This window comes from Ceratotherium simum, chromosome 9 (genome assembly GCF_057802395.1).
Source record: "Ceratotherium simum simum isolate JZ-2026a chromosome 9, ASM5780239v1, whole genome shotgun sequence".
In the NCBI taxonomy this organism is placed as follows: domain Eukaryota; kingdom Metazoa; phylum Chordata; class Mammalia; order Perissodactyla; family Rhinocerotidae; genus Ceratotherium; species Ceratotherium simum.
Window position 1 is genome coordinate 23,661,611 of NC_141908.1, and position 14,414 is coordinate 23,676,024.

General features: G+C 35.1%; 1 protein-coding gene across 5 annotated transcripts in view; it reads right to left on the bottom strand.

Annotated features, from left to right (window-relative positions):
* Positions 1 to 14,414, bottom strand: part of LRP1B (LDL receptor related protein 1B) — a 1,862,264-nt gene that overhangs the window by 276,580 nt on the left and 1,571,270 nt on the right. For all 5 annotated transcript variants that reach the window (XM_087435122.1, XM_087435120.1, XM_087435121.1 and 2 more), the window contains exons 47-48: positions 10,617 to 10,745; positions 8,048 to 8,167 (exon numbers count right to left, since the gene is read on the bottom strand). In XM_087435122.1, coding sequence (XP_087291248.1) covers positions 8,048 to 8,167; positions 10,617 to 10,745 — 249 coding nt within the window. The remainder of the gene's footprint in view (positions 1 to 8,047; positions 8,168 to 10,616; positions 10,746 to 14,414) is intronic.

Sequence of the window (14,414 nt, forward strand, 5' to 3'; positions counted from 1 at the left end):
ATTTTAATTAATTCATATAATTTTGTTTGGTTTAGCTTTTTGAACCCTGGGAAGTCAAACTTGACCCATGGTCCAGACACCCAACTTGGGTTAGATGCCTCATACATCTTCCCCTGTCACACATTCTTCCCTGTGTTGTGGTACTTATGATACTGCATTGCAGTTACCTGTTTATGTAGCTGCTTCCCCACTAAATTGTAAATGAAATCAGAGACCCTGCCTTTTTTGCCATAATAATATCTGTGCAGCTCTGAGCCAACATACAAAATTTGAATGTTACTAAAAATGCTCTCTTCTTCCAACTTCAAAAGTACAAGATTATGACACTAAGCAAATGCCTGATTGAGTGTGTACAGGAAAATCCCAATCTGGTTACTAAGAAGTGGAACATTCTCTGTTATAATAGAGAGACAGACAGACAGAGATGGAGACTGAGAAGGAGAAACCACTGAACATTTGCTTTGTTACTCAAAGAGGGATAGTTCAGCACTGCCAGAAAGTCATCCATACTACGTTGTACCCCTTTACATGGCCATATCATTAATATTTCACATAGGAAATGTGGATGCCTCATGCCAAGGAACATATAAGTGCGGTATGACTTGTCTCTATTATTGGAAATTATGGCTTTTCAATTCCCTGCTATGCTTAGATGAAAATCAGTTTCAATATGCTACTGTCATTATATACACTTTGTACAGAATTGCTTATTCTGAATCATATATTCCTTCCTATATTGCTTACACATTCATTAGCATACAATGGTTTCCAGCAATATGTTGTGAACAGGTGCATGGCATGCTATGTGCATTAGATTAATTTGGTGAGATTTTTATTCCAAATCCAAACTTCCACAGGTTGACTATGCTAATGTACAACCTGAAGGGCTCTGTGATTATGCTACTTTTACTAATGTTGATATTTTAAAGAGCCTATTTAATTATAAATAGAAATTACACCAATTGTAAATGGTTAAAATGATATCTTAAAATATGCAAATTTTACTCAAGGGCATGTATGTCATTTGTATTTCATAATGCACAAGTCTTATTATATCTAATTGTATCTTGCAATTGTATCCTTATTTGTGTTTAAATGATGATTAGAATAAATGTTTTATTTACAATTTGCAATTATAATTGCTTCACTGTTTTCTTCATTAAAAATAACATCTTATCATGTGAAACAGATAATGCTATTATGAGTAGAGATAAATACACTGTTCCAAACAGGAAAAAAATAGATATTTTTCTTTTGTGTCTAAAACAGCAAAATCTCTTCTATATTACTTTCTATTACACTTCATAGTCAATATTTTTCAGAGGACACAGTAAATGTAATATATAACAGAAAAAATCATGACGAGCATTTACATTTTATTTTTGACTTTGCTATCGATCAGCAGTCTCCTATTAAGACGCTGTGTTCCAAAAGATTCTTTTTAATCCTTTTATTTAGAAAACAGGATTCATTTCTCTGTGAAACAATGTTCCATGTAGTGGTAATATTCCTAAACAAGTCTACAAAGATTTTTCTTATAAATATAGGTGAAGTTCTATCTTATACTTGCAGTTAGACTTTAGAATGCCAGAAAGAGCCCAGTAGAGACAATTGCAACCCATACCACCATCTCCATCTCCCTCCAAGCTTCCACTGAGAATCCTTTGTGTACATAGCAGGGAGTCCATCTAAGTGGGTATTGGTGGCAGATAGAGCGAAGAGGCAAATTATGACTCCATGAACATGGGGTGGCATTTCAGATAGTTAAGAGGACTGGAGATTCAGGGATTTCACAGTAACAGAGTTTCAGAAACAGTACTGGGGGCTCTGAGGTGGAAGTAAGGGTAAAGAATGACTTGTGAGATGAGTGGAAATGTGAAGCAAGCAGAAGAGAGTCTTGGATGGGATTCTGGTATGACAAAAGAAATCAGGAGAGGACCTCTGACCAGATGAAAAGGAAGGAGAACTTTGAAGTTGAGAAGTATGGATAGGAGATAGTATTTAAAAGAAAGACATGGGAAAAAGAGTGAAGTAGGGGGTCAGAAGAACTGGGTAGAGGGTAGAATATTTGCAGGACATATATTTTTTCTCCCATTTTCCAATCAAGAGTAGAGCTAATGAATCTTGGTGAGGAGGGCTAAGTAGGCCTATTAGAGTGTGTGAGATGTGCAAATTGTCCCTTTATTTCTAATCTATCTCCATTGATTTCATGACTTGATATAGAGTTTGGGAACCACCAGAGGGTTAAATAGCGTGATAAGTGGCAATGGAATTGAACACATTAAATGGTTGCAGAATTTTGTAATTCTAGCAGAGGCGAGGTGGTTGTGGGGACTAACACCTCCAGCATTTGTAGACAAGGAAGAAGGGACGTGATGGAAGAAATCCATGGGAATAGCAGGGACTTCATTAAAGAAGGAAGCAAATGCCTCTTCTGCCAAAACCTCTTCCTCTGTTTCCTCAACTATACTTTTTCCTCACTTTATTTTGGTCAGTGAAGTATTAAAATTTGTTTCACCCTTAGAGTGATTTTTGAGAGAGAAAGATGCTGGAATCTCTAATTTGTCAAGTGAATATGAAAGCTTTCTGACAACTTTTCCTGAGGCTAAAAAGTCCTAAAAAAGAGAGAAAAGAAGATAATGTAGTCCAAATAAAGATAAGCCAAGTAAGAAGTACTAGACTTTTCCCTCCAGGTAGTCCAAAAGAAAAAGTAAGCCTTACAAAATGTGAGTGAAAACATACCACAGCCACACCAGGAATAGCAATGAGATACTACAAAGGAAGATCTGACAGGATTGTGGATCAAAAGGAATAGCAAGAGAGAAAGTAAAACCATTCTTTCCCTCACATACTTTCTTAATTTTCTTATTGCATCCACTTTCTTTTCTCCATGTCAGTTAAAATATTTAATGAGATAGGAAAGATATAAAATCGATTGGTCTTCCTGTGGTTCTTAGGACGTTTCTTATAAATAACCTAAGTCAATGTTTTCTCTTCCAATTCCCCTATCCAGCCTGTAGCAAAGGGAAGCTGACAAGGAAAAAAAAAAAACAACATTAAATTTGCTGTCATTTCTCTTCTGTTTACTTTCAAAACACATCTTTTATTTAATTTACTGCTTAGACTCTAAGGATATGCAAACCCAGAAAGAATGATGATTTCTTCTCTAGGCATGCTTATCCTTTTCCTTTAGCTTGTTGTTTGTGGAATCTTCAAAGTTTTGTTATGAACCTAGGAAAAAACAAACACCAGTTTCCTCTGCTTTGGTAACCTCAGAACTACTTAGCTCTCCAGCCCACCTAAAGGTATTCAGGTGGCTCAAGAAAGTTCATGTACTACCCAAGGGAAGTATTTATATTCATCTCAACAGGGAGGGAAGGAAGGATACCATGCACTGTCCCCAGATCCACTTACCTAACCTCTCACACAACCAGAAGAGGAATGTAGAATAACAAATTTTCTGAACAACTCCTCATATCCACCCCCCACAGGTAATCTGATGTCTAAAGCTCTCAGTCATGAAAGGAATAGCTATAAAGAAGTAAATAAAATATTTACGAGGATTTGGGGTTTTGCTTTTCCTCCAAAGGAGAAGAACCTAAAAATAATTTCTTGTAACATCCATTTCCACTCTGTAAATAGATTTTTCTGCCTTGTATAATAAAAAAATATCAGTAATATTAATTACTATGAACATCTAAACTAAACAAACAAAAGTGTAATAGTACTTCAAATAATTTACAGATGACTCCACTGTAGCCTCTCTCCATAGCCTATCTAAATCTCTGTGTGTATACTGACTTTTTATGGTACTAATTTAAATTTTTTATATTTTAATTTATTTAGATGAAAAAATAATAGGTGGTTTGTGTGCGTGTGTTTGTGTATATACATGTAAAACCAAAGCACTGCTTCTGCACATTGCAGTGACTATAGAAACAGAGGAGTACCCAGAAGAAAAGACTTGGAGAGAGAACTTTTTTCCCACTCTCCCTAAGCCCTTACGTGCTCCTTTTCCTTCATCATCTTTTAGGTACTCTAAGTGTCCATGCGTTTGATGGACACACATCTGAATCACTGCTTTATAAGATAACTTGGCTAAAGGGGAAAGGACCCAGGGAAGTCTCTCCTCTATGGCATGAAAGATGCCCTACAAGGATAATGTGTGAACAAACTTAAGATCAGAGAAAAATCATATCTAAAAGAAGCAACTGTGATGAGTAATCTTTCATCTAAAAAGCTACCCATTTGTTTATCTTAAAGGAGCTAATCCATTTACTTAAATTGATATATTTCTGGTAAGTAATAGTGTGTGCTTGAGTTTCCATGAGCATTTTTAGTTTCAAATGTCCTACATTATACAGGAAGGACTTCAAGGCATAAGCTTTTCTTGTTGTTGTTTAAGATATCCAATTGTTATGATTTTTACACTATTATTATCATAAAAGAAAAGTTATAATAGAAACTTGATTCACAAATGCAGTAGTTCTGTGTCCGAGAATATGGCTGAGATAGTTATAATGCAGAAATCAACAGTTTAGACTATAAAAGGGAATATCACATTTTGAGTTATTTTTATTGGTATTCAGCAGCTGGTATTGATGTCATTAGGCTAAATAAAACCTATCTATATTTTTTGGAAGACTTATTGATTCAATCACCCATATGAGAACTCAATAAACATCTACCATGTACTAGGTACTATATTTCGTAAACCCAAACACAATGACTAATTTATTTACCACTTTTGGAAACAAACTTCCATTTTCCGAGAAGACCCACAGTAACTTGTTAATTTCTCGTGGTTACTTCTATGAATTTTGTTTTAAAACCTACTTTCAGAATTTACTGTTCAGTTCCTCCACACTCTATCTTGATGTTTTTACCTCTATCCTAGTTTAACGTCTTTATTATAGTCTCCTCGCCTGCTTGCAAATAACTGATAGAATATATCCATTTTTTTGTCTTCTTCTAGTTTCCTTTCCTTCTTTCTTCCTTAACTTCTTCCAAGTTATCCATTTCTCTCTACTTACTCCCAGTATCTTACTACATTTAATCATTTTAATCTTTTATAGGTAATATGAAACAATACTTGACTTAATTTGCAAATGTACTTGCCTCTTCCTAAACTACAGTGTCAACTTAGATGGTGTCAATTCAAGTGTTTGGCCACGGTCATACAGTCTAAGATGGTAGAGTAACTTCCCAACATTCTTCTAGCTGCAAAATAATTCGCGCACATTCTGCTCTCTTCCTCAACTTGGCATAGCTTTCTCATTACAACCCTACTTCACATCATTCTTTCACCATCAATCTTTCCTAAAAATAGTCAGTATTCACTGTCGTTATTCCTTCACCATCAGTTTTCTGCCTCAACCCTATGTGATCTTGCTTTTCCTTACTGTTCCACTGAATTGACTCTCTTTGAGGTAACCAAGAGATTATCTCCTATTTGACAACTCTAATGGACACTCTAGTCTGTGCCTGCCTTCTTGCCTTCTCTGTAACTTTACAATGCTCACTGATACTTCTTTCTGGAAAAAAAAATTGTTGTGAAGATCTTTCCATTAGTCCTGCAGTCTACTTCTCCTTTTTGTATTAGTGTCTTTAATTTTTAACTTCAACAGGCAATTCTTATGCACTCCCCTAAAACAACTATTACTCCATATATCCTCTGAGCTTTCTCTCCTTAACAAGTCCAAAATCAATACTTCTGGTCTAAATCTACTCCTTGATCTCCAGATCTATATCTATCTATATGCCTTTAGAATAGTTCCATCTGAACGTCTACAGGTGTTGCAACCTCAGAATGCAAACTATCCTTATTATCTTATCCCTGTTCTGCACAAACAAAAGATGAACAAAAATAAATTTTAAAAAATTAATGAAAACCAGTAATAATTTAAAAACAGGAAAAAAACTACAAAACTCCTCTATTCTTTCCCTTGCTTTCTCTATGTTTATCACCCAAGAAGATCTGTTATGCTACCTTTTAAAATGTTATTATATCCATCTCCCTCCTCTTTATTCTTAGCTTTGGCTGCTGTAAAATCCCCCTGTTTCATCTTTCTGATCCCAGTATTATAGTTTTCATTCACACAATCATAGATTTTTTCCTTTTTTTTTTTTGAAATGTAAATTTGATTTTATTGGGCCTGCTTTAAACCTTCAGTGACTTTCTGGTGACTAAAAGATAAAAAGTTCCCTAACTTGGTATCAAAAAATATCTTCATATCCTGGCTCCTTCCTCTAACTTGCCTTATTTTTCAGACTCAGTTTAAATTTACTCTAGTCTATGAAATCTTTCAGGATATTTCCAAGTCATAAAAAGCCCAACAACAACAATAACTGTGTTCTTATATGTGCAGTCTTAGTACCTCATGTAAATCTTCATCTGTTTAAATGACTATCTTTCACTTACGAGTTTGAACTCCTTGAGGGCAGGCATATAACATTAATTTTATGTCTCAGTCCTTAACGTATTTTACCCAATAAAGTGTGTTCAATGAATGGAAAGATTTTTAAAGGGAAATTAGTTTGGAAAGACCTGTTGGGTCCAGATTCTAGGAGGTCTTAAATGTCAGACTTAAAAACTTGTCATTTATTCTGCAAACATTGGGACTCCATTAGTGATTCTTTATCAAGGCAATGATTAAAAAAAAGAAAAAGGTAAATGTTTACATAACAGTTACTAAATGCCATGTTCTGTTCTAAGTTTATTTAATATTAATATACTCAATTATTGTCTCTTTTCTTACTGTTTGGGAAACTGAGGCACAGATTGGTTAAGTTTCTTATCCAAAGTCACACAGTTAGTGTTGGGACTGGGGTTCTATCCCAGTTAGTCTGGCCTGCTGATCTGTCTCAGTAGTCACTTTAGGAAAATGTTAAATAGTGTTAGCATGACTGAAAACACTGAGATTAATTGGAAAGAGTAGAGGCAGGGAGACCAATTAAAGGGCTAGTCTGTTAATCCAGGCTAAAAGTGGATTGAAAGGGAAGATATTTCAAAGAATTGGAATATTTGTTGATGATTAGATATGTGGGTGATAAAACATGGTGGAAGGAGGAATCAAGGATAGCACCAAGGTTACCTGCCCAGTCGTTAAGAAGATGATGAGATCATGTGTAAAACAGAGATTTAAGGAATGAAGGGGAACATTTTTGGAGTGGTAAATTCAGTATTATACATTCTGGTATAAATGTTCAATAAACAGGGAGGTAGAATTGGAGAGGTGAGAAATGACAAGAGTTTTGAAGTAAATAAAGGAATAGAAACCAGAAATAGAGAATATAGTCATAATGTTCAATTGACTCTGATAACACCCCTCCAACAGCATTTACCAAAGCATAGTCCTTGGATGTTAGTAGGTGTTATATACAAAAAGAGTGAAAACATAGTGCTCTCAGGAACACACTTTGGAAAAGTTCAGGAGTGCATATACTTTACGCATTCGTGTTTTCTAGTTCTTTGGATAAATACCCAGCATGTCTATGTGCATTGCAGCATTATTCACAATAGCCAAGACTTGGAAACAACCTAAGTGCCCATCAAGCAATGAATGGATAAGGAAGATGTGGTATATATACACAATGGAATACTCCTCAGCTATAAGAAACAATGAAATCCAGCCGTTTGCAACAACATGGATGGACCTTGAGGGTCTTATGCTAAGTGAAATAAATCAGCCAGAGAAAGTCAAATAGCATATGATTTCACTCATAAGTTGAAGATAAAAACGACAACAAACAAATACATAGAGACAGAGATTAGACTGGTGGTTACCAGAGGAGAAGGGGGGAGGGAGGAGGGAGAAAGGGTTGAATAGGCACACGTGTGTGGTCATGGATGGTAATAGTCTTTGGGTGGTGAACATGATATAATCTACACAGAAATTGAAATATAATGATGTACACCTGAAATTTATACAATGTTATAAAGCAATGTTACCTCAATAAAAAATTTTTTTTAATTAAAAAAAATGAAAAAGGAAAAAGCTCAGGAAACACCTAACAATGCTCCTTGGCTGATGCAACATATATTTACCTTTACAGTCTAGTTCATCGGAGTTGTCTCCACAGTCGTTTTCACCATCACATAACTTGTCATGAGGAACACAACGACGATTGTAGCAGGACTTGAAACCTCTTCGGCAGCTTCTGTTTTCTTATAAATATAAGTAGAAACACATAATTGGAGGTCTTATAGAGAAATTTTTGCAAAAAGAAAATCACAGATGAGATTTCATTTACAATGATTAGATCGTGGATCTATAAAATAAGTGCTTTATAGTAACAAAGTTCTGGATTAGAATATTCATGTATTATTAAGTTGCTCATTCAGTAAAGAGCCTTTATGTCTAAGTGTTTTAACTTCAGTGATTCATACTTGGAGATCTTTTCAAATTATACCTGCATTATTGTTTCTGGCATTTCTGTCAGGCAGCACAGAAATAAACATGTCACATACTTAATTCTGAAGAAATAAATCGCTACCTCAAAAGTAACAAAAACACTCCAACACGTATCTCCTTTGCATCCTGCAAGGACTTTACAACAAGAAAAACATAAGTGGCAAAACACGTATTCCTGAATCAGTGAATCCAAGAGTTATCTAAATATTCATAAATTTCTCATTAAAATTATCTAAAAATGTCTACCAAAATTTCATAAAAAGAATTGCCTTCTGAATTCTATTTACTGTAATGAGGGTCTCCTGACACTTTCTGATTTGGGGCAGAAGCTACCAGTTACAGTAATGATAGCTGCCATTTACTGAACACTAATTTTGTGTCAGGCTGTATATTGAATATACGTAACTATATATTTGTTTATCTAATGCTCTCAATCGCCATTCGAGCTAGGTTTGTTTTGTAGTGGGAAACTAAAACATAGAGAAGTAAGTACCCTTGTTCACTTTCCATGCACTAGTAGGTTTGGGAACAAAGATTTCATCTCAGATGTGATTCCAAAGCCTGGAATCTATACCTGGGGTTGGCAAACTATAGCCCATAGGTCTAATTCAGCCCATGAGCCTGTTTTTGTATGTCTCTGGAGCTAAGAATGGATTTTACATTTTTTAAAGGATTGTAAAAAATAAAAAATAGAGGGCCGGCCCCGTGGCTTAGTGGTTAAGTGCACACGCTCTGCTGCTGGCAGCCCGGGTTTGGATCCTGGGCGTGCACCAACGCATGGCTTCTCCGGCCATGCTGAGGCGGCATCCCATGTACAGCAACTAGAAGGATGTGAAGCTATGACATACAACTATCTACTGGGGCTTTGGGGGGAAAAAAAATAAATAAATAAAAATTAAAAAAATATAAAATAAAAAAATAAAAAATAGAGGCTACGAGACAGAGAGCATATACGGCACACAAAACCTAAAATACTTACTAGCTGACCCTTTACAGAAGAAGTTTGCCCTGCTCTACGCAAATGTTATCTGGCTTCTGAGAAAATAAAAATAATGATAAACATTCTAAGTCAATTCATAGTAAGTGCAAATTTGTAAGCTGATTATTATTATATTTTTGTATGCTTTAATATTTTCATAGTGTACGGGATATAGCGATTCATTCAAGCAAATATGTTAGTTGAGGTAATTCCCTAAGATGTTAGTTACAGATCAATCATGAACAAATTACATTTGACTATCATTTTAACTGAGGTTGTGTTATTCTGCAATGTAAAAGAGTGAGAGAACTGTCTGCAAATTTCCCAAACTCCATCTTCCTCTTATTTTAACTTTTCTTTGATTATTTGGGTGTAATTCTACTGAGAAAATAGAACAAAGGAGAAAAGTAGAAACCAAATATAGCAATTCCAGATATAGATTTCTAAATTTTGCAGAGCATACAATATCAATACTATTGTATTTATAGGGTAAAAATAAATCAGACCAGTTTGGAAATAATCTGAATCAATTCTACAATAGCTATTAATGATTGCACAGAAATAAATTTACAGGAAAAAGATTGTTGTAATGAAGGAAAATATCAGTTGCTTACTAGAGTGGAAAAGCCAATCTCTACTCCCAAAGGAGAGGAAGTTGACTATCACTCGGTGTCAACCTACAGAGGCACAGATAGTGGAATTCCTTGCTTGATGGGGACCATGGCTAAAGCAACCAGCCTTTGTACCTACGGACACTAACCCTGGGCTAGTCCTGGAGGCAAAAATAGAGTGGGGAAGAGTTTGATATCAACTCAACAACAAGCTATTGATTGATAGTGGACCTCTGCTGCAGAGTAAACCTGCAATATCCACCAATAACTGATATTTCTGAATTATACTTTTAGGAATGTAAGTCTAAAGCCTATTGCTAATGATGAACAACTTAGTCAGCTCAAAAGACAGGCCCCTGCTATATTTTCATTTGCATTTCATGGAAGGAAAACCATGAAAAAATTCTTCAATGAATATCATGATTATTGGATAAGAAATAAGGTGCCCCACTTGAACAAAAGCAAAGCCAAACCAATTGCCTTAGATCTACATGTTAATGAAAAACATTAATGAAATCATTCACGTAAACCAAATGGAGACTTAAGCCAAAAACAACAAAAAGAATTACAAACTTCTCTTTGAAATGAGCAAATCACATCTTGGACACTTACCACAGTAGAGCAGTTTTTCATCTGATTTATCCTTACAATGAGGAATGCCATCACAGGTGAGCTGGTAGTCAATGCACTCACCATTTCCACACTCAAATTCTGAATAAATGTTGCAGGAGGAATTTTTAGCTGAAGGAAAAAAAGTCAATGTTTTTATGCAATAACAAACAATTTTTTGAAACCATGACAATTGTTTCTCTTAATCGTAATTATAAATATAAACTAAAACTTGTCTAAATATAAAATTAAATTAAGGGCAATGGTTTACGGCATTTCTTTAAAAAAAAATTGAGGGACACTTTTTTTGCTGTTTTTCTTACCCTTCATTTGTAAAATTTTGGGGAGTTGACTGACTTTATTTTTCTCTTATGCCTGTTTGTATATTTTGTTAACTATTTGGTGACTGTACATGTGTGGAGGGAAGGAGGAGCATAAATTTGGGTGACTATATTTATGCATCTGGCTTAGTAGTCTACCTTAAAAATAAATTTTAAAAAAGAGTCAGTTAAATGAGCTAGGTACATACTGAAAGTGTTTTGTGTTTTATTACTGTAATCTATTACATATTCTTCAATACATTGAAATTTTTCAGTAATAGAGTTCTCATATGCTTGACTTGATTCATCTCACTTGAATCTCATCTCCAACTAGTCTTCCGCCTCAGCTACCCTTGGAAGAAATATCTGTAGTAGCTTCTATCGTTCAGAAGGACTGGACTTGCTAAAATTATCCTCATCAGCCTCTTACTCTGTCCATGGTGAGAGGTACCAGGGAACAGACCCTCTCTTCTTGCCACACATAGCCAGCACATACTCCTTGAAATGCATAGGAATCTGTGGGATGGGCTGATGGAAGACAATGAGAAACTACAAAGCACGTGCACCAAAACCCAAAGCAGATGTTTATGGGTTCCAACTGACAACTGCTATATTGTCCCACTTCTAAATCTCAGGATTTTCATAAATTAAAAGTCTGAGTTTTTATGTGGTTTGCCCAATTTGTGAGCACAGATCAACAGCCACAAAGTGCAAAAAAATCTTTCTACAGCTAGGTTTCATTCCTGGAATGCCAGCATGTGACCTCTATTTTACAAAGGTCTCTCAGGGAAAATGGACCTATTTTTACTCTTAAATAATAGATTTACTAGCAAAGTTTTGGAAGGCAAATTTTTGGATGTGTTATATATGGTTTGCTCACTTGTACTCACTCCACTGTTTGTTGAATAATTGTACAGTGAAATCCAATCATATTAATTATGTAGGAGGTAATTAGAATTCATTTATCTCCACTAATGCAGGAAACATAGCTCAATTTTACAATTTACTATCAATTTTTTTAAGCTTTATTTCAGGAATATTCAGTTAAATAGCCACTAACACTACTTGAAATTTTTAGTGTTTTATTTCTTTATTATTCCTAGAATTTAACGCATTTTAACATAATATCTATCTGTCTATCAAAACTTCTAACTGAACTGTTTCAACGACAGCAACGGTCTCCGAAGATAATGTTTTTTTCATAGCACAGTCTAAATTTTAGTGGTCAGTAGCTAAGGTAGAATGTCATTTTTGAGAAAGTAACAAAGAATTAAAAAGCTAAAAATATTGTTAAATTTAAAAGACCAGGTGTTAAAGAAAAGTCCTAACAATACTGCACACAATCACCTTAGATCATGAACCGAACAAAATTCAGCCGCTTACTGAAAGTCTATTGACATTGCCAATTTATTTTGTCTATTTTTAACACATTCTATTTACTTTCTCATTTCCAATGAAAACTAATTGTTATGATGGAAAATGCCATGTTTTGCTTTTATAATCATTATGCCTTTGAGGGAAAAAAACAAAAATTATTCATGATAAATATGTTTTTATTATGCAAAACCAAAATTGTATGAGCACAATTCTTGTTCATTTGCCGAAAAAGTATTGAGTATTTTCTGCTTCTTTCTGGAAACAAAAATGTAGTTCAGCTGCCCTTTCATTCTCTTACAAGGTGATTACTTTATCTAATTATATCTGCTTTTCTTCTTTCTGTTATACATGTTGATAAGGTGAGCAATGTTGTGTAAAATGGAATTGCCTAATCTTTTTGTCGCGAATTATGACAACAAATGATTTTCCCTCCTTTGCCCTCAGGTAGGTGTTAGTAAATGGCCTTTCACCTCTTTAATGCTGCCATTAACATTCATGAACTGCTCTGGGTGGACCTAATTCAGATGTGGACATAGACATGCCAGACACATCCTCATTTCCCAAAGATGGATTTGACAAGAAGAAGCCAAGATTTACTTTCCAATCTCTCTGCTGGACCACAGGATTTCAATATGAATGTATAATGGATACAGGATGCTTCTATAAAAGTTTGTCAGCTCTGAGGAATCCAGTCTCACTCTAGAGTTCCATGTGAATACAACTGTAATGTTTAAAATGATAGTTTTCTGTTTGATTCATTCCCTCTCATCAACAGAAGGAAGCAGGTGGCTTAGTTGGGGCAGATGCATCTGATCTATTTTGCAGCAAGGACAGGCATCCACTGTATACAAATAAGCCTTGATGTTTTGACTCTAGGCATTGCTTTACTACTGGCCTGTAGCGACCTGTGAAAGAAACATGAGTGATTCTGATGCATGACTAACACTCCAGGCTTACAGATGGCATCAGATCCAGACCATTACAGCTGAAACCACAAAGGCAAACAGAAAGATAGAGTTTAAGCAATTGCCTGAGCAATTGATGGAAGTGTTAGGTGATGAAGAAATATGGGAATTTGTGGCCCAAATTATTGAAATTGGCTATCTTCATTTAAAGTTTACTGACCAATTGCATCATTTCCTCGTTTGCTTTGGCACAGTCTTAAATAAAAGTTGTTTACCTCTTTTGCTAAGAGATGCCCTTTTGGGTTGTGGTACCAATTTGCAGAGTGAGAATATATGTATACGTTCTTGTGTTAAGAGCAGTAGTTTTCAAGGCAAAGAAAATGATATTAAAGTGCTTGTATTAAAGTAAAAAGCGGGAAAAGAGAAGATGCTCTTGGTAGATAAAGACCGAAAGAAGACTGAAGATGAAGGTGAAAAATACTTATACCTTCTGATACTTATTTTTATAATGTAGATATATCCAGCTCTGTTGATTTTCTAAGATGAAAAGATACAAGATAAGGATATAGATGAGAAAAGAAAATATGTCAAAATTGACACATCCTGAGAGTGAGTTCACCGATTTCCAATAAGACGCTTCTCTCTTATCTTTCTTACACACAAAATAGTCTTAACGTTAAAGAGAAATTAACCTTTTTTATGTTGCTAGCTCATTTTTTATGGCAATATTGGAACACTTGAACCCTTATTTATCTTGGGAACAGTTTTGGAAACTTAGCTGTTAATAAGTGTATACTGTAACGGTACTAATTAAAGATTGTAATGCCATTGGGAGGTATAAATATCATGCAAGGCTGCAATGTTACATTCTTAATTAACAGTTTGGAAATAATTACATATAAGCTGCATGAGCCATTCTCTCTCATTTACATACTGTGACGAACTGTGAGTGGTTTTACTACGAGGCTACTGATCTACTGCCTGTACACTAGTTTATTTTCAGCTTTAATTAATTTTGTTGTTGACAATTCTCAAAGTCATAACCACAAGTTTTCAGATGATCATTGTGTGTAGGTATTTCTGCAGCTAGCCCAACACCGTCCAGCCCACAATCAGGGGGATGCAACTTTGCTCACTGTTTTAGTCACCATTATCACAGGGTGCTATAACTAAGTAGAATGGTGAACTGAGTTATTTTT